The 20503-nt window shown below is 39.6% G+C and overlaps 1 protein-coding gene across 1 annotated transcript; it reads right to left on the reverse strand.

The window, feature by feature from the left end:
* Nucleotides 1-1308: 1308 nt before the first annotated feature.
* Nucleotides 1309-19344, reverse strand: GNAT1 (G protein subunit alpha transducin 1). Its single transcript, XM_070735809.1, has 8 exons — nucleotides 19239-19344; nucleotides 14604-14646; nucleotides 12736-12877; nucleotides 12064-12221; nucleotides 9411-9539; nucleotides 5945-6074; nucleotides 4112-4265; nucleotides 1309-1499 (listed from the first exon to the last, which is right to left on the reverse strand). The coding sequence occupies exons 1-8, from the start codon at nucleotides 19342-19344 to the stop codon at nucleotides 1309-1311; spliced, it is 1053 nt and encodes a 350-aa protein (XP_070591910.1).
* Between the last annotated feature and the right edge of the window lie 1159 nt (nucleotides 19345-20503).

The raw sequence follows: 20503 nt of genomic DNA on the forward strand, positions 1-20503 counted from the left end.
TTATCAAAAAATCACGAGTGAACAAGGAAGAAGACATTAGCAGAATTAGCCAGTATCAGCAAGCAGGTTCATTGTTGAGGGAAGGCCACACATGCTAACAGCTTTTACCCCTTAGAGGCACAGCTGTGGCTCAGATATTGGAAGAAAAAAATTGTTGGCCTGCTTTTCCTGCTGAATGTGAAAGTAATGAAGACATATCAAAATGCAAGCATACCACAATTGGGACACATTTAGTAGCAGATTTTTCTAATGGTAAAAAAAAAGACGACCAGTAAACTACACATGACTTGTGTAGCCCAGCTCCTGGGATGGAACAAATATTTGTTTCTTGAGTCTGGATAATTATTTCAGATGGTATCAATTTGGAGAGGAGAAAAAACCCTCTAACGTGGGGATTATTGCCTTTTTACTTAGCTGAATTGACAGTGCTGATTTTAATCAAGATGAACAGGAATATCTGTATAAAGCGTGTTTTACTAGTCAGGAGGACTGACATCCTACAGTCTGGCTTCACATGTTGTATTCTTTCAGTCCCTCCACCTTCTGGAAACATCAAGTCAGCTGGATCGAGACATTTAATTCTGAGTCTGCTTGACCTCATTGTTCATACAATGCCTTAAAGAAGACCACAAGCAGAGCTAGAAGCCGATAATTTATGTGGAAACATTCAGAACAAGCTACAAACCCTCTGACTAGGCAGGCCTTCCCTACTGAAAATCTGTGAAAATCCCTCAATGTCAATCATTTAATTTAATCACAGGGATCTATAATTTTTCCACTGGAGTTTTAATATTTCCCCATTGACGGCAAAATTTCACCTCTGAAATTCAGGGAAAATTTCAATCCCAGCATCTCAACTGGTATTAGTCACAACATCACTTTTGCAATGTTTGAAGAAGAGAATAACAGCTGAAGTATACTGTATATTTCCAAGAAGTGGGACATTTACCTTTTTTGCTTCTTCCAAATAAACTGGAGGAGCCCTTATTGCAACTTGCCATTAGACTATATTTCATAAGGCTCAATCTTGAAGGTTCCCCATTAGCCTTTATATGTAATTACATACAAACCTGGCTTGAACATTGGCCTCAGTCCATCCCCTCCCACCCTCCAAATCTCCTGCTTGAAAGGTTCTTGACACCTTGACAGAAACTTTGTACAACTTTAATTGGCTTAAATATATATGTTGCTTCAATGAATGGGATTTTATTCAAAGTAAGTCCCCCTCATCTTGTCTTCCATGCCTACCCACCCATCTGATCATGCCTTGCCAAAGCCAATCAAGTTTGGCAAAACAAAAACTTGCAATCAAAAGAGGCCACAATCCTTCAGATTTTCCTTGATGATGATGTCAGTGACAGCAGCAAAGACAAATTTGACATTTTCTGTGTCTGTGGCACAGGTCATGTGTGAGTAGATTTCTTTCACATCCCTTCTCATATTCAGTTCCAGGAATTGGACTTTGATATAGGTTCCTGCATCTTCATATGTATTGGTCCCTGCAGAGAGATGGGCAGTAATGAAGGAATAATTTCACCTATAGAGTAATGCTAGCCCTCTTGGCTCAGAATAAGAGAAAAACTTCATATTGAGGAAATGATACCATATACAGTGGTACCTCTACTTAAGAACGGCTCTACTTAAGAACTTTTCTAGATAAGAACTGGCTGTTCAAGATTTTTTTTTGCCTCTTCTTAAGAACCATTTTCTACTTAAGAACACGAGCCTGGAAAAATTTCCCAGGAAATTTAAGGAATGGCAGGAAACTGGCACGAAGACCCGGACAGTTTCCTGCAATTTCCCCTAGGTTTCTCTCTCTGGTGCAGTCTATGGGAGGCAGCCTCGCCCCAGGTGTATGGGAGGTGTGTGCTCCTCCTCGCCCCAGGTGTACGGGAGGTGTGTCGCCTGAGAGTCCCTCTTTTTTTAAAAAAAAGCCTTAAAGTTTTGGATTTTTTTATTCCCCTCACCTCGCCTTCTTCCTTTGGCAGTGACTGTCCTCTTCTTCCTCCTCTCCCACCCAAATTCTGAGCTTTTATTTCTTTCCTAATAGGTTTGCACACATTATTCGCTTTTACATTGATTCCTCTGGGAAAAATTGCTTCTACTTACAAACTTTTCTACTAAAGAACTGGTCACGGAACAAATTAAGTTCTTAAGTAGAGGTACTACTGTACTAAGCAGAATTTTAGTTCACGGAACATTGCAGTTGTTAAGAAGTGCTTGGTATTCATTGTGGAATGATCAACTACATTGTACTGAGCTTCCTCCCCCCCCCCAGGCAGTGTTCCCTCTAATTTTTTGGGGGCGGTGGGCGGAAAAGTATAGTATCTTCGGGACTGGGTGGCAGAAATAATAAACAAAAAAACAAACAAACAAACAAATAAAAACCCCACCCTGTTTTGCCTCAGAGAATTTCAAAACAAAATACTGTACTGTGTGTCTATAACAGTGAGCTCATAATAGGGCAACTCTTATCAATATCAAAATGCCACTTAAATAGTTGAGCTAGTTTCAAACTAGATTTTGATTTTCTTTCTCTCTTCCTTACTCCCATTCGTTTTCTTTCTCTTTTCCTTCCTCTCTTTTTTCTATCTGTTTCTCTTTCTTCCTCTCTTCCTCTCTCTCTCCTTCCCTCTCACTCTTTCCCTCTTTGCTTCTGGGCAGGTTTGGAAAACTCTGAGTTGATGATGATTTTTAAGTGAGCGATTGCTCACTGCTCAGCTTAGAGGGAACTATGCCCCCAGGGAATAGTCTACCTTGATAATAAAATCTTGCCTGTTTTACTGAATGTCACCCACCTACATCACTTATCTCTGAATGCTTAAATGCTGGAAGTACGATTGACTTGACTAGCACGAGAAACCTCAACGTAGTTTAATAAAAAGTTAACTTTTTGAGAAGTTTTGTTGGGTGAATTGCCCAGCATTCTGTTAGCAACTTTGCACTCCCCATTACGTTATCTGTTCTTCCAGGATTGGGACAACTGAGAAGAAAAGCATCTCTGCAACCATAAGATGGGCACCTACTTTCAAAGAGGGTTAAAATTACAATGTAAAACAACAAATACTGAACACACAAATGTATTTCTAGAAGAAACAGCTGATAATAACTATTCTGGTTTACGTGGCAAAAAAATATGCCCTATTTCACAGACGAGTGAGGCCCTCTAGTGTTTATTTTTCAAAACAAATGTCTTGTAATAAAGTAATTATTACAAGACATCTCATGATAATGTGGACGATGGCGAGGGAAATAGAAGATAACTTGCTTTTTCCACCCAAAGTTGTGCATAGTAAGATCAAGAAACCAAATGCAAAGGTTTGAATTACTTGTAACTTTGGATGACATGAACAAAATTAATCGCCCTGCCATTTATATGGTTGTCAAATTTCAGCTGCATCATCCAAGCAAGTGTATCTTTGTACAGAAAGTCAACAAGTTAACAAGGGTAGGCGTAAATACAAGAGGAACTCCACACATTCTCACTGATTTATGCCCAGTATAATGCTGACCATATAACAGAATAGTTGGGAGGGACCATAGAGGTCTTCCTGGAGTATATTAAGAGAAGGTAATATTCAGGGCACTATTTTCTCTTCCACAGGGAGAAGTTGTGCAGATAAACATGGAAGAATGGGACCACGGTTGATGATATTAAAGTTCATTTACATTGCTGATTTATTTCCTGGTAGTATAACATGATAATTTCCTACCTGGCTTTATCTAAATCAATCTTCCCTAAAATGGCATCAGCCAGATGTGTTGTACTACAACTTCCATCAGCCCCTGCCAGCAGAGCTGTTGCTGAGCAAACCAATGGAAATTATGATCCAAACCTCTGAAATAAATTAATCAGCAGGGCAGAGCTAAAGACCTTCTCCTTTCTCTTTGGAATCTTAATGATCATTTTACAGAATGCCAAAACCAAATACCATCCTTTAGGCAGATAGGTTTTAGCCTGCTGACCTTTTAAATATTTTTTGTTGCTTTCCATGCTGTCTAGTATGACGTTTGCATGTTCCTACACCACTGTACAATTGACTGGAAGTGTAAGACTCTACTTCCAAGTATAACCACACAAACATGCATCTAGCTGCTGACTGGAGCTCACCTTCATAATCTGGGAAGCAGATGCTGAGGTGGGCCTTCTTGATTTTTTCCAGGAAAACATCTTTCTTATTGAGGAAAAGGACAATGGAAGTGGTGGCAAAGTATCGGTGATTGCAGATGCTGTTGAAGAGATGCAAGCTCTCGTGCATGCGATTCTGAAACAAGAAACAAACAAAAAAGTGAACTTGTGACTGGTCCACATCTGGCTCAGCTGGTGATGGATTTTGAGGCTCCAGAGACAGATGCTTATTGGTATCCTAGGCCAGTGTTCTTGACACCTGAATCTGAGAGTGAGAGTGATGAGGAGTTAGAGACTGAGGACCAACCAGAGACTGTAGCACCCCTACTTATTGAGTAATTCAGAGGATGAAGATGAATTAGAGGATGATGAAGAAATAGAGAATGATCCCCATGTTAAATGCAAGGTGTGTCTAGGCAAGAGTATCTGAGAAGGAAAGGATATTTGCCTTAGTAGCTCTATGGAACACTTGGCCATGCCTTATCAATATATAAGGGGCAGTCTTGTGAGACTTCAGTGTGATGAACAAGGCTCCTGTATGGCCAGATGTGAGCTCCAGAGCTTCAAGAGCATTTCTACCTCAAAAGACAATTTTAAAACCATGCAATCTGCATCTCCGAAGTGGTGACACAGATGTGTAGTGTAGTTGATTGATAGAAACAATTCAAAGAGAATTCCGTAATGGGTCTTTGGCTTCCAGCCCAGACTGTTCTTATCTGTAAGTCATTAGTCTGGAAACACTGCCAGAATGAACTAAGAAATAACTTTGACTATTAACCATTTTACGCCTTGATGTCTTTTAATCAATATATATCGTCTATATGTTATTCTTGGAGTGTGTGTGATCTTTAATTACTGTCGGTGGCTGATCCAGATTGAACACCTAGGGCGCTTTCCCCCCTCCTTATTCAGTGCAGCTACATTTCAGTAATTAAAGATGTGTGCACAGCACAAACAACTTTCCCTAAAACTGTTATCTTCTTTTAATGACCCCATAATCCCTTGTGAGATGGAGTCTGGGCAACAAAACGGAGCTAGCAGTGTGTTTAGTGGCCGGATGCCCTTCCTGTTGCCAATGCAGAGTTTTGTTCAGCAGAAACATTCTCATTGTGCCCAGAGAGAGTATTATCAACCTCTACCTAGGATTGAACTCGCAACCTCCTGATTGTCAGGCGAGAGCTCCACCTCTGGGCTACCACGCCATTCTTTTCCCTAAAACTATTATGAGCAACAGAAATTTTATTTCGGGATGAATCTGACAAAACTTAAAGATAATTTCTGGTGATGGGATACCTAAAAATGTAGAAAAGCAAATGAATTGTGTGTGACTCTTTCTCTTTCTCTCTCTCTCTCTCTTTCTCTCTCTCTCTCTTTCTTTCTCTCTCTCTCTTTCTCTCTCTCTCTCTTTCTTTCTCTCTCTCTCTCTCTTTCTTTCTCTCTCTCTCTCTCTCTCTTTCTTTCTCTCTCTCTCTCTTTCTCTCTCTCTCTCTCTCTTTCTCTCTCTCTCTCTCTCTCTTTCTCTCTCTCTCTCTCTGTATGTATGTCTGCCACAATTGTTGGGTGATTTCTATGATTTTTTGTTTTATCCAAATTGTGTATAGTCTCCCGCCTTCTCCATTATCTACAACTCAAAGAGTTCACAAGAAACTTGTGAAATCTACCTTCAGGTTATAGCAATCTCCTTTTCACAAATAAATTCTCCATCTCAATAATAAAAGAAACTGCCTCTTTAAATCTTGGTTGGAAAAAAAAAGTGTAATATCTTTCATTTGTTATAATCAGAAGAGTTGGAAAGTGACTTTGGATGTTCCTTACCACTTCATCATCTTCCACCAGGACCATATCATAGGCACTGAGAGCAGCAATGAAGATGATGCAGGTGACACCTTCAAAGCAATGGATCCACTTCTTGCGTTCTGAGCGCTGGCCTCCAACATCAAACATCCTGTCAGGAAGTTGAGGGATTGGTGTGATCACGATTTTTAAAAGAAAAAGTTTAATTTCATACTTTTGTTTTATACTTTCATTCACAATAAGGTAGCCCTCCTGGAATGATTGGTTACTTAGTGATTGTTTAAAGTTATAATGAACACTTCCCCTCCATAGTTCTTTATGACCCAGTTCTGGAATTCCAATGGTCAATCGGTCACTCACATGATTGCATTTTGGCCACTTGGCAATTTATTCGACTTTGTGGATGGTTCCAGCATTCCACAGCCACATGATCTCAATTTATGGCTACCCCCCCCCCAGTTTTGATATTATTATTATTATTATTATTATTATTATTATTATTATTTAGATTTGTATGCCAGTTTCTGGCAAAAAAAACCACCCATAGAAATGAGTGTATTTGCTTAATGACCATGGCATTTGCTTTGCAACCACAGTAGTATTTGCTTTATGACCATGGCTTTGGCATAGTGACCTCTCCCAAAAATGTAAAATTAGCTCAGTCATATAGCTGCCTTAACCTATGACTGGCATGGTGTAACATGAAAATTCCAGGCTCCATTACAGTAATAAGCGGAGCAGTATTTGTACCTGTTTTGAATATTTAAAACAGAATAGCCTTAAATAATAGAAACCTCAAAGTGTCCATTTTTTTTTAATCCACTTCAGTCCTCCAAAAATACATACCCAAATATCCATATTAAGGAAAATATTTTATGAACTTATTGTGGAAAGTTTATCTATCTATCTATCTATCTATCTATCTATCTATCTATCTATCTATCTATCTATCTATCTATCTATCTATCTATCTATCTATCTACCTACCTACCTATCTATCTATCTATCTATCTATCGGATTTCTATGCCGCCCCTTTCCAAGGACTTGTTATGTTAGGAAGAATGCACGCAAAATCTTCTTACCTCGATGTTTTAAAGGCAAATTTGCATTCACCATCAAAACAGACCGAGACAAAGACAATATTGGCAGAAGAGGAATTGACCAAACAGAAATAAACAGAACCAGAACTGTGACTTTACTGCACTCCTCATGATGAAGTGACTCGCCCACTCACAAAAGAATTACATCGGAATGCTTAAAGTTTATCTTTTCAGAGAAGAAGCAAAATTATCGGTCTGGCAAGATTTAAAGCTGCAATTTGGATTGGTTTAAATACAGTGGTGGGATTCAATTTTTTTTTTACTACAGGTTCTGTGGGCAGGGCAATAGCAATAGCACTCAGACTTATATATCGCTTCACTGTGCTTTAGAGAACTCTCTAAGCGGTTTACAGAATCAGCATATTGCCCCTAACAATCTGGGTCCTCATTTTACCCACCTCCGAAAGATGGAAGGCTGAGTCACCCTGGTGAGATTTGAACTGGTGAACAGCGGTCAGCAGAAGCAGCTTGCAGTATTGCACCACGCTTGGTGGACGTGGCTGGGGAAGGATACCATTCCCACCCCATTCCAGGGGAAGGTTACTGCAAAATCCCCACTTCCTCCCAATCAGCTGGGACTTGGGAGGCAGATAATAGATGGGTGAGATGCCAGTCAGAGGTGGCATTTAGGCTTCTCCAAATCACTCAAAATTTCCGCTGTCAGTTTTCCAGAATTGGTCAGAGCCTGCTGAAACCCACCTCTGGTTAAACATATGGTGAGCCCAGGAAGAGGAAGTAGAAACAAGGGGAAAGGGAGCCAACTCTCACATCAAATCTAAAGGCAGACATTGTGCAATTAAGTAAGAAGGAAGTGGTCAAGTAATGGGGATTTGGAAAGTGGGAACTGTGGACCAAGACTGACAGGGCAGAAGGATCTGGCAAGGAATTTCTTCATTGGGTGCTGGAGCAACTTTGCATATTTCACTGTCGACTCTGTCGACAGCCAAGAAAAAAGATCAAAGGTGAGGTTTTAACAAACCCGCAAGGTCTTTGACTATCTCTGTTTTTCACAGTAATTTAGGTGTATTTTTCTGGCCGCAATAATTCAGGTGTATTTTCAGCTAAACCTGGGATGAATTGCAAAGGTATCCCTGTTTCTAAATAAGATTTTGAAATAGAAACTTGTATTTTATCAATTTAATTGAAATAGAAAAATATGGAAATCCAAGCTGCATGTACATGGAAAAAATGGTCATTAGGAAAAACCTCATTGAGGCAACGAGCAAGGAAGGGCTATTGAAGAAAATAATAAAATGCCTTTGGAAATCTCTTTATTCAGATAGAAAATTGGTATTCCAATGGTGCATCAGTAGGGGGCAGTGCATCCTCACAAAAATAAGAAGAGTGGTTTAAATTTTTTTTATCAAACTACTAATCTTTCATACTCCTTCCTGCATAAGTGCACATAAGGTATTTCAGACAATGCAGACAGATCAAGGTTTTTTTTTTTATCATCAACGTTCTCCTTCTCCTTTTCTGTTCAATAGTTGTTCTAGATTATTGAATTACTTCTAGTCTTCAATGTTGGTTTCTGTCTGTTTTCAAGGCTCTTTCAGTGTGAAAGATTAATGTATATGATCTGAATTTCAGATATTATGCTCTGAGAAGATACATTCCATCCACTTTGGGGGGGTTATGTTAAAACTGGAAATTTATGTTCTATCTTTTCTTCTCAAGTTCAAGGAGATATTTATCCCCAACAACAATGTTGGCCTAAGTGAATGGCTGGCCCAAAATCACTCAGTGAATTTCCATGGGGTGAATTATACCAACCATTTTTCCTTACTATAAAAGCCTTTAGCAAACACTTACTTGCATCCTAACCCATCGCAAAACAGAATTTCTGATTCATCTCATATCTCAGGAGTTTCCACAAAGAAGAGGGAGTCAAACTATTCTCCAAAGCACTTAAGGGTAGAGCAAGAAGCAATGGGTGGAAACTAAACAAGGAGAGAAGCAACTTAGAACTAAGGAGAAATTTCCTGACAGTTATAACAATGAATCAGTGAAACAGCTTTCCTCCAGAAGTTGTGAATGCTCCAACACTGGAAGTTTTAAAGAGGTTGGATAACCATTTATCTGAAGTTTCCTGCCTAAGCAGGGGGTTGGACTAGAAGACCTCCAAGGTCCCTTCCAACTCTGTTATTCTATTCTATTCATATGCCCATAGAAACGGTAACCAGGAGGAGAGACTGTGCAGTTCCTAACCAGCCATGGCACGTAAAAGTCACATACATCCGCACCCACTTAGCCCTTATTGTCTATTGTTCAGTAAACAATTTTGAACAACCTTAAAAGCACTATTTGCAGACCTATTGAAAGTAAGGCTATTAGACTCAGATGACGATCTGCTTATTGGTGGATCACCGCTTAAGGAATACAATACCTGAAGTGGAGATCCTTGAAGGAAAACTGTGTTTCAATGATCCCGGTGGTCTTAACTCTGGAGCGGAGAACATCCTGCTCCGTGGGAACATATCCCGGAGCTACCAACCGTGCCACGTCATTCAAGTAACTGCAGGTATAGAAATTGAGTTCTATAATGTGATTGATGTAGAAGACCCCTGGATCTTTCAGCTTCAATTTCTAAGATTTTAGCTAAGTTGCAAGATTTTGAAATATCTGCCCTCCCCTTTTTTCTTGAAGAAACATAGAAGATTGGCGGCAAAAAAAGACCTCCTGGTCCATCTAGTCTGCCCTTATACTATTTCCTGTATTTTATCTGGATGGATATAGGTTTATCCCAGGCATGTTTACATTCAGTTACTGTGGATTTACCAACCACGTCTGCTGGAAGTTTGTTCCAAGCATCTACTACTCTTTCAGTAAAATAATATTTTCTCACGTTGCTTCTGATCTTTCCCCCAACTAACTTCAGATTGTGTCCCCTTGTTCTTGTGTTCACTTTCCTATTAAAAACACTTCCTTCCTGAACCTTATTTAACCCTTTAACATATTTAAATATTTTGATCATTTTCCCCCTTTCCCTTCTGTCAGAAAAGAAAGTGAGGTCTGAAAGAAACAAAGTTTGGAGGGAGAATATTATTATTATTATTATTATTATTATTATTATTATTATTATTATTATTATTACTACTACTACTACTACTACTACTACTACTACTATTACTACTACTATTACAACAGTAATAAAAACAGTATAATAATGAAACAAATCTAATAATAAAATTACATAACCCCCCCCCCCCAACAATTAAAAACCATACAGCACATACATACCAAACATAAAATACAAGAAAGCCTGGGGGGGATGTCTTAGTTCTCCCATGCCTGGTGATATAGATTAACTTGCAAAAGACAAGGAGGGTGGGGGCCGTTCTAATCTCCAGGGGGAGTTGATTCCAGAGGGCTGGGGCCACCACAGAGAAGGCTCTTCCCCTGGGGCCCGCCAAACGACATTGTTTGGTCGACGTGACCCAGAGAAAGCCAACTCTGTGGGACCTTATCGGCCGCTGGGATTCGTGCGGTAGAATATTCAGATAGAAACATAGAAACATAGAAGATTGACAGCAGAAAAAGATCTCAAGGTCCATCTAGTCTGCCCTTATACTATTTCATGTATTTTATATTATTAGATTTGTATGCCACCCTTCTCCGTAGACTCGGGGTGGCTCACAGCAATAATAAAAACAATGTACAATAACAAATCTAATATATTTAAAAAATATCTAAAAACCTCTTATTTAAAAACAAGACATACACACATCTCTTAGGATGAATAGGATAACTTTTGGCAAGGAGGCCAGAGAATCCCAGGGAAAATATCTCTTTCCTTCACATGGGTTGCTATTGGTTCGGATCAGCTTGTCCGTACAGTGGGGGGTGTGGAATTTTGCCCCGCTCGCTCTACTGGTAGCGATGACCGACTAGTCATGTTCCTGAACCAGTCCTCCCTTTTCCGCTCCTTGAAAGTGGCTGGTAAAAAAATCCTCTGTGTATGTGCAGAGGCTTCCACGCATGCACAGAGGGTCCTTTACCTGATACGATGCAGGCGCACACGAAGCAAGAACACTTCTGTGCACTTCTGATGTGATGCAAACCAGTAAAGAAGATAAGTGGAACCCACCCACTCAGAGAAGCAATCTAGTTAAGGTCCCATGTACCTCTTAATAATAATAATAATAATAATAATAATAATAATAATAATAATAATAATAATAATCAATAATCAATAATAATTTACTAGATTTGTATGCCGCCCCTCTCCGAGGACTCAGAGCGTCCTAGAAGGAAAGGGATGGTGCACATTGCCTACTGCAGTGGTTTTGGCTATGAAATCACTCTCCTCTGTATTCCATCACATTTGCCTTTAGTGTGGGAACAATCTTTCTCCTTCCACCCGAGGTTGATATATAGGAATTCAGCAGGATAAACAATCAAGAAGAATCAGAATTTTATAATGTATGGCAAAAGGTATATATTTGGTGGGAAATAAAGAAAAAGGGATAATTTTGTTGTTATACTATTTTAAATATATTTGAATTAGTAGTTTTATTGTATTAGAAGGTGATTATTTACAATATAAATGTAGATTCCTTTTTTCTTCTTATTTTCTTTACTTTAGTTTGATTTAATGCATAATTTAAGAATTTCTATATATGTTTTTATAAATTTTTAGATGTGTTTTTTTATTCTTTACTTATTATATTATAATTAATACTTTTACACACCTCACAGATGACGTTGAAAAATGATAAGTTTCCCCCCCTTTTCCCCCCTTTTTAATGTACTTGTTAATGACTTCTCTCCTGAACAGAGCGACTGTAGCTCCACTGTATGTTTTATGTTATGTGTGTCATGTTTGTTTATGCAAATTAATAAAAAATATTTTTTTAAAAAAAGGAATTCAGCAGGATAAGAAAGGGCATAAGCAAGCATTAGCCCTGTATAAAGTGTGAAAAGAGACATGTGCCCCATCTGAATCTAATATCTGTCGTTATAACTGGGAATCACCCTATACACTCCCCAGATCCAACCCATGCCCCCCACTTTAAAGTTTCTAAGTCAAGATCTCCTACTAGCCAGCCGAGTCATTCAACTGGAATTCTGAGGCTCTATCGAAGCAGGCCTGGATGCCTGTATCTCTCCAGAGTCGGTCAATGATGTCAGACATCTCCTTAGGCATGGTGCCCTCTTCAATAGTATCGGCTAAGTGCAGCAACATGCGGGAATCATCCTACAATTGAGACAGAAGATGAAATTCAATCAATGAGATTTTCCTGAGTGAAAGGGAGGGAGGGCGAGTCCTTCACTTCCTTCTTTTGCTGAAAACAGTAGTCTGGGCAAAAAGACTTAGAATGATGCTTGCTTTGAGTTTCTTTGACCAACATTATTTTCGTTATCTTTGAAATTAATTTATCTGGATGTTCGTATAATCCCAATTCTCCAAATCACATTAACTGTCCATTATCCATTATCCATTGCCCATTTCCATTTCTTTTAAAACAAATTCCAGCCATTTTTGTTGTGGAAGATGGCAACAAGATACCAAATTATTTAATTTTTTAACAATGCTTTAACTTTGAGCAGTTGTTCTATACTTTTATAATGATAGTTTATACACTGTAGATATATATATATATGATGACTAGAGTCACTTCTGGTGAGATGAGCTGCCTTATAAGTTTGATAAATAAAAAAAAGCCCCCAAAACAACCCAATATGAACATAACCATTCCTCAGTTACCAACCTGTCTGGCTGTGTCTCCATATTGGATGTTCAGGATGCTCATTGCCCTCACGATGGACAGCATGGACTGCAGGGTATTGTTGTAGATAATGGATATGAATTCCAAACACTCCTCTAAAGAATAACCATCTTGATGAATAATTCTATGGAAGGTAACAATAGAAAATCAATCCAGAATTTTTCAGGAACGTTAGGTGCTGGCTGTGGAATTCTGGGAGTTGAAGTCCATAGATCTAAAGTTGCCAAGGTCGAAAAATACTGCAACAAGTACGAGGGTCATCCAGAAAGGAATGCACCACATTTTTTTTCTCAGCCTACAGTAATGGTACAAATGCAAAACTTTAGATATATATTATTTGAATTGACAGGAGTGTCTGTGTGTAAATTTTGTGATTCTTCAGACAAAGACACCCAGTTTTCCTCCTCAATCAACCACGTCTCTTTGTTAAGATGGGCTTATATAACACAGTAGGCCCAAAAGCAATCAATTGCACGAGGGCTTTATGGTGTGTATCTTTTAAGTTACATCATTGACAGGTATATTTTTCGATTTCATGCACACTTGGTGTTTTTGATGTATACCCAAGACTTTTTATACATGCACCTAAAAATAAAGTATGGAAAAATAAAGACTTCTTTAAACCATGATAAATGATTGATGATTACATGGGGAAATCACATACAGTTTCATATAACATTTATTTCCAACTGTAGCTTATAGCCCTATGTGGCATAGCTACAGCTAAGCATTAATATATCTTGATCGTGCTTATATTTTAAAGAACAATCCAACTCAGTTAAGTGTTGCAACTGATTGGGTAGACCTCAGGGGTGAAATTCGATTTTCTTTCCCTACCAGTTCTGTGGGCGTGGCTTGGTGAGTGTGGCGGCGGAAGGATACTGAAAAATCTCCATTCCTACCCCTACTCTGAGGCAAGTAAGAGGTGGTATTTGCCGGTTCTCCGGACTACTCAAAATTTACACTATTGGTTCCATTACTGGTTTTCCAGAACCTGTCAGAACCTGCTGAATTTCACCCCTGGTAATCCTAGAATAAATAAGAATCAACTGTTGGAATATTGGTACATTTTCTATTTCCCGAAACACAAAGCATATGGAGGAATATTCAGAGAGCAAGGATAGATAATGTTTTTGGAAAAACTGGCATGTTTACAATGTTGAGATCCTGTCAGGAGCATTCTTACAAAATGGCTACTATTATTTTATTTTTTTACCCAACCACAAAGCTAACTCATAAAGTTTCCCCCCTCTAACCTCCCCACCTCTGTGCTGCCATCACCTTACAAACCATTGCTGTTTCTCCTCACTCCCTCCAGACTAGAGGAAGAGATTTCAAAACAAAGCACTTACACACCAGTCTTACTTTTGAAGGATGCCTATGGTATTGATTCAGGCCTCATTTGTATTGATATGGCAATAGCATTTAAACTTATATACCGCTTCATAGTGCTTTTACAGCCCTCTTTAAGCAGTTTACAGAATCAGCCTATTGCCCTCAACAATCTCGGCCCCCATTTTACCCACCTCAGAAGGATGGAAGGCTGAGTCAACCTTGAGCCGGTGGTGAGATTTGAACCCCTAAACTACAGCTAGCAGTTAGCTGAAGTAGCCTGCAGTGCTGCACTCTAACCACTGCACCATCCCGGCTCTTTATATTTATTAATATAAAATTAATAAATAACTTGCTGACGGCTACTTATTTTTTTGGAAATCTATTTTATTCATTTAGTAAAACAATCTTTTAAAATAAGTTGGGTAGACCGATTCAACTCTTCATATGAGAAAGCATTTGAATAGCATTTGACAATTGCAATGGCAAGGTCATCTAGGAATCGTTGGAAGACTTACTTCATTTGCTTGACTATAGTGCTTTTCCCTGATTCTCCAGCTCCTGGTGGGACAAAAAATGAAAAGAGACTAAACTGTATTTGTTCCAAATCCCCAATGCTTTCTATATGACACCAATTAAAATTAACCTCATTGCACTTCCACAGTCTGAATTCAAAAATTGGCCTTCCGAAACTATCCTTGGTGGACTAATAATTTTGCACTTTGTTTTAAGAATGTGGCACCCAAGAGTGCAGAGAGAAATCTTAATGGATCAGTTACTTCCATTAACATACAAGAGAGAGAGAGAGAGAGATACATATACAGTGTTACCTCTACTTATGAACTTAATTTGTTCCGTGACCAGGTTCTTAAGTAGAAAAGTTTGTAAGAAGAAGCAATTTTTCCCATAGGAATCAATGTAAAAGCAAATAATGTGTGCGATTGGGGAAACCACAGGGAGGATGGAGGCCCTGTTTCCTCCTGGAAGATTCCTAGAGAGGCCCCCACGGAGGCTTCTCCCTGCCTTTTCCGGCCCCGTCTCCTCCCAGGAGATTCCTAGAGAGGCCCCCACGGAGGCTTCTCCCTGCCTTTTCTGGTTACAGTTTCGGAGGCTCGGGTTTGTAAGTGGAAAATGGTTCTTGAGAAGAGGCAAAAAAATCTTGAACACCCGGTTCTTATCTGGAAAAGTTCATAGGTAGAGGCATTTGTAGGTAGAGGTACCACTGTGTTTCATTCATTTTCTTCTTCAAGTTCCCTTGCTGTATCATTTCTAATGATCAAGTGCAGATTTTAGATACATTAAACCATTTTGATGTGGCGGTTAAGATCCAGCAGTGGAAGTGGAAAGATTCAGTTTCAATTTAGTATATTTATTTTCCTATTTCCTCAGCCAAATCTAACTCTCTGGGTGGTTATTACAGATTTTTTTTCAGCAGCCAACAATATATCATAAGAATTCCATTTGGGAACAGGGTTTAAATCTAGCATGAACATTTTTTCAGATAATTATTGTACCCATGCATTTCATACCAGTCTTATGGTGCAAATCTTTCCAATATTTCACATTGATGTCAGCTTCACATATTCTTTCACCTACCAAAGTACAGTGATTCCCTCTTTCTTACTGGCTCCATACTGGCTCCTATCTTAATTCTTTTTTATCTTCAAACTTTGGCAGCTGTCTTAGGAAATGCAATGTGTCAAAGGAGGAAAAACGCAAAAGCAAAATATTTCATATATGATATTTCTAAAAAGTTAATTTGAGCTAAAGGCTTGCTGGCCTTATGACCTAATCTAAATCCTCCCTCCCTTCCTCCCTTCCTTCCTCCCTTCCTTCCTTCCTTCCTTCCTCCCTTCCTTCCTTCCCCACAATGTCTGTCTCTAAATGTTAAAGAGCTTCTCTTTAGGACCATCTTATATTGCAACAAGGGATCTGTGCAGGATTACCAGCACCATAGGTGTCAGGATAAAATGTTCTAAGTCAGCTTTAGTCACCTTTCCAGGAGAGCTAATAAGATAATGATATCTGGGCCATAGGCCAGCTTATCCTCAGTGCTTCATAGAAAAAGGGGCAGCAGTAGCATACAAAGTTATGAAAATGTTGCAACTGATGGTGGGAAATAAAGGCATGTCATCTTTTGTCATAAACTGTATGGAAGGCATAAATTTATGGCAATCTGGAATTCTAATCCCAACATCCAGTCCAGTCAGACCAGGGAAGGCTGAAGAATATAGAATGGAATGGAATGGAATAGAATAGAATAGAATAGGTTTATTGGCCAAGTGTGATTGGACACAAAAGGCATTTGTCATTGGTGCATATGCTTTCAGTGTGCATAAAAAGAAAAAGATACAATTGTCATGAATCACGAGGTACAAAACTCAATGATTGTCACAGGGTACAAATAAGCAATCAGGAATCAGGAACATTTCTCTTCTTCATTTAATTCCCTTAATAATGTGGGAAAAGGAAGCCCATTGCCTGCACTAATTTATGAGTTGGCTGATATTGCCAGTGAGAATGTCCATCAATATTCTGGAACAAAGTGTAACTGTCCAAAAAATACAGCTGTGGTTCTCTTGGAGGTTATGGGAATGAGCCAATAACAGCATGCACATCTGTAATATTTAAATGCACCTTTCTCTGATAAAGAACCATTTTGCAATGCCTGATGTGTTTCCTCCCTTTTTTTATATTTCACTTGCAGTAATTGTTTGTATGCATGTGCAACTCAGTGCAGTGTTTCCATTAAAAAAAAACAAAGCTGTTCCATAGTAAATGTAGACCCAAGTTGTTTTAAATATTTCATCCTGCTTTAGCTTGGCATACTCTTTTAGCTCTGCTGCCTGGGAATTCTTGAAAATATAATCTGAACACATCTACAGAACATGTGGTTAGAGAAAGCTGAGATAACTAACCCAGTCAGTTTAGTAAGCCTTGCCAAGAATACAAGAGAAGGTAACAATCCTTACAGTTCTTTAGTCCATCTTTCTCTTTATCTGGGCAAAACTAGGATACAGTTTCTATATTTAAAGCAGAGGAACCAGCAGAACTATGTCAGCAAAAGTCTTGAAGGAGCAAGGATCCAGGGAGATTTAAATGCATAGCCCCCAAAATGACAAAGGTAATCAGCATCAACATGCAGCAGGAGCTGGTATGAAATGCCTTAAGCTTCCCTCAGAATAAACAGTGTCTCAGCAGATGTACCTAGAAGGAATTTCTTTACGTTGCCATTTCTCTAAAATGTGCAGGTATTGTTTCCCCTTACGTTTGTCTCATAATTGAAGAGGGAGGCAGACCCCCACATTCCTGGCCTTCCAGGTAGATGTAAAAACATGGCTCTGCAACCTTGCTTAGGGTAGAGAATAGGATAGAATTATAGGGCTGGAAGGGACCTTGGAAATTTTCTAGTCCAACTCCTTGCCCATGGCAGGAGACCTTATACAATCCAAGATGGCGTCAATGAAGGCTGCCTTGGTGAAATGCTCTCAAATGGTTTTTGACAAATGTTATCTTTTCTTTTATGTACACTGAGAGTATATGCACCAGTGACAAATTCCTTGTGTGTCCAATCACACTTGGCCAATAAAGAATTCTATCTGTCTGTCTGTCTGTCTGTCTGTCTGCCTGCCTGCCTGCCTACCTCTCTATCTATCTATCTATCTATCTATCTATCTATCTATCTATCTATCTATCTATCTATCTATCTATCTATCTATCTATCTATCTATATCTATCTATCTATCTATCTATCTATCATCTATCTATCTATCTATCTATCATCTATCTATCTATCTATCTATCTATCTATCTATCTATCTATCTATCTATCTATCTATCTATCTATCTATCTATCCCAGATAAATAGTTGTCCAAAGGTTTCTTGAAAACCTCCAGTAATGGAGCCCTCACCACTCAGGGTGGCAACTTGTTTCATTCGTTAATTGTTCTTAATGTGGGAAAGTTTCTTCTTTGTTCCAGGTTGGATCTCTCTTTAACAAGATTCCATTCATTGCTTTTCATTTTACCTTCAGGAGCTTTGGATAATAAGTTGACCCTCACCTCTCTGTAGCAGCTCCTCATGTACTGAAAGACAGCTATCATATCACCCCTAATTATTCCTCCTCCTCCTCCTCCTCCTCCTCCTCCTCCTCCTCCTCCTCCTCCTCCTCTTCTTCTTCTTCTTCTTCTTCTTCTTCTTCTTCTTCTTCTTCTTCTTCTTCCTCTTCTTCTTCTTTTTCTTCTTCATTTGACTATAGCTTGTAGGATGCGGGCTATTTATCATTCCTGTTGTTCTTCTCTGCACTCTTTCTAAGGTCTCAACATTTTCTCTATATTTTTATGATCAGAAATGGATGATGTATTCCAAGTGTGTCCTCACTAATGCAGTGTAAAGCAGCACTATCACTTCTCATAATCTTCAAACTACCCCTCTGTTGATGCATTAGGTTTTCTGGCATATTGCTCACTCATACTTAAGTGGTGGTCCACTAGGACACCTGGATCCCACTCACAGTTACTATTGTTTAACCAGGTACCACTATTCTACATGCCTTTGGTTTTGCACGGGACTGCATGCTTACATAGGAGCTGGCAGTTTGTTCCAAGGATCTACTACTCTTTCAGTACAATAATATTTTCTCACGTTGCTTCTGATCTTTCCCCCAACTAACCTCAGATTGTGTCCCCTTGTTCTTGTGTTCACTTTCCTATTAAAAACACTTCCCTCCTGGACCTTATTTAACCCTTTAACATATTTAAATGTTTCGATCATGTCCCCCCTTTTCCTTCTGTCCTCCAGACTATACAGATTGAGTTCATTAAGTCTTTCCTGATACGTTTTATGCTTAAGACCTTCCACCATTCTTGTAGCCCGTCTTTGGCCCCGTTCAATTTTGTCAATATCTTTTTGTAGGTGAAATATCTTTGCACGACTTCCGAATGTTGTTGTCCGCTCTGCCTGTACAGAGGGTGGTACAGAAGACCTTCTGGGTTATGGCTGCTCTGCTTCTGACTGAAACGCACACTGCTCTCCTTCCACCCAGGCAAGCAAGTGAATGAGACACTGTAGGAAAAGGGAGGGAGACCTCCTTGATAGCACCTGCCACAACGGGGACAAGGTCACTGTGACTTTCTTTGGAGGAGTTACTTACCGAGAAGCAACAGCTTAACTGTCCTGGCATCCTTTTCGGCGTCTTCCTTGAGTTTCTTTTCCAGCTCTCGGGAATGTTTTTCCTCTGCACTTGCACCTGCCCCCATCACCCAGATGTTGTTGCTGTTTTTGCCTCCAATCAGTGAAAGGAGATTCCCAGGAAAGTCTGGGTGGGGGGCTCCAGTGCTTTCCTCTTGGAGCTGCCTTCTTCTCTAACCCAGCCTTAAGTCAAGACAGATTCTTCCCTGTCTTTCTCTCTTCAGCGCCTTCGGTGCCTACTGTCACTCCCTTCTTGGGCCAATACCAGCCACTTTCTGCCTTAGAGGGATTTTGCCGAACTGGGAATCAGGTGGTCTGAAACACCCAATGTGCAGCAAGGGCAAGTGAAGAAGGGGACACATCCCCAAGGTCTCCCCCAGGCTCTAATCTCATGCTCAGTAGCTTATAAAGGCATTTCTGAGATAATGCTCCTTCAATCCCTGCACATGCTGAACTCAGCAGTTTCCTTCACCCCCCCCCCCATCTGCTCTTGACCTGGGCAAGAATCTGAAGAAGGGATATTCCTTCCTTCAAGCTCTGCCTTTCCCTGCCATGCTAATTACATGGGGCGATATACCGATGGGTCTGCTGCGGATGGTTCACATGCTTTGATCTCACTCCAGCAATGGCTTAAAATAACAAATGGCTGACGCACACCCCTTCCAATGTCAAAAATGAGAACACCTCTTGGAGAAAAGGTGTGGGGAGCAAGAAATATAGAAACATAGAGGCTGGCTAATAAAGCTACTAATCCTATCATATCCAGTGCCATCCCTGTTAATAGCTAATTAGTAGTTTTTCATGTGGTTTGTAATATTGAATGTGGATTTGCATTTGTCTATGCAGATGCATCCCTGAGAGTGGTGTGGTGGGATCACCTGCTGAAGCAGTGGGGGCCTTCTAAGGTGAGCAAAAAGTCATTCCAGCCTGGAGTCAATTTGTGGGAGCAAACGTCTGAGCCAAAACCCCTGCTATTTCCAAAGGAAAGGCAGACATCTGGCAAGATTCTTGTAAAATAGGTGATTGGAAATGAAGTATCTACTTGGGCCTATTCACAAATAGTTCTGGTTGCTTGTGCCTGAGAAATGGGAATCTGGCCTAAGCAATTATTAGCAAAGGAGGGGTTATAGAACACAAGATACATTTTAATAGAGGCAGGCAGGACCTAGCTCTAAGTTAACTGTATCCTGCCAGAAAAGACTTAGAAACCAAGTGATCTCTAGCATC

Source organism: Erythrolamprus reginae, chromosome 2 (genome assembly GCF_031021105.1).
Source record: "Erythrolamprus reginae isolate rEryReg1 chromosome 2, rEryReg1.hap1, whole genome shotgun sequence".
Taxonomy (NCBI): Eukaryota; Metazoa; Chordata; class Lepidosauria; order Squamata; family Dipsadidae; genus Erythrolamprus; species Erythrolamprus reginae.

Excerpts from the sequence above, each read along its gene's own strand:
- GNAT1 (XM_070735809.1), bottom strand. The coding sequence starts at position 19,344 with ATGGGGGCAGGTGCAAGTGCAGAGGAAAAACATTCCCGAGAGCTGGAA. Across the intron at positions 14,647-19,238 it reads AGTTAAGCTGTTGCTTCTCG|GAGCTGGAGAATCAGGGAAA; the intron begins GTAAGTAACTCC and ends TTGTCCCACCAG. Across the intron at positions 12,222-12,735 it reads ATGGAGACACAGCCAGACAG|GATGATTCCCGCATGTTGCT; the intron begins GTTGGTAACTGA and ends TCTCAATTGTAG.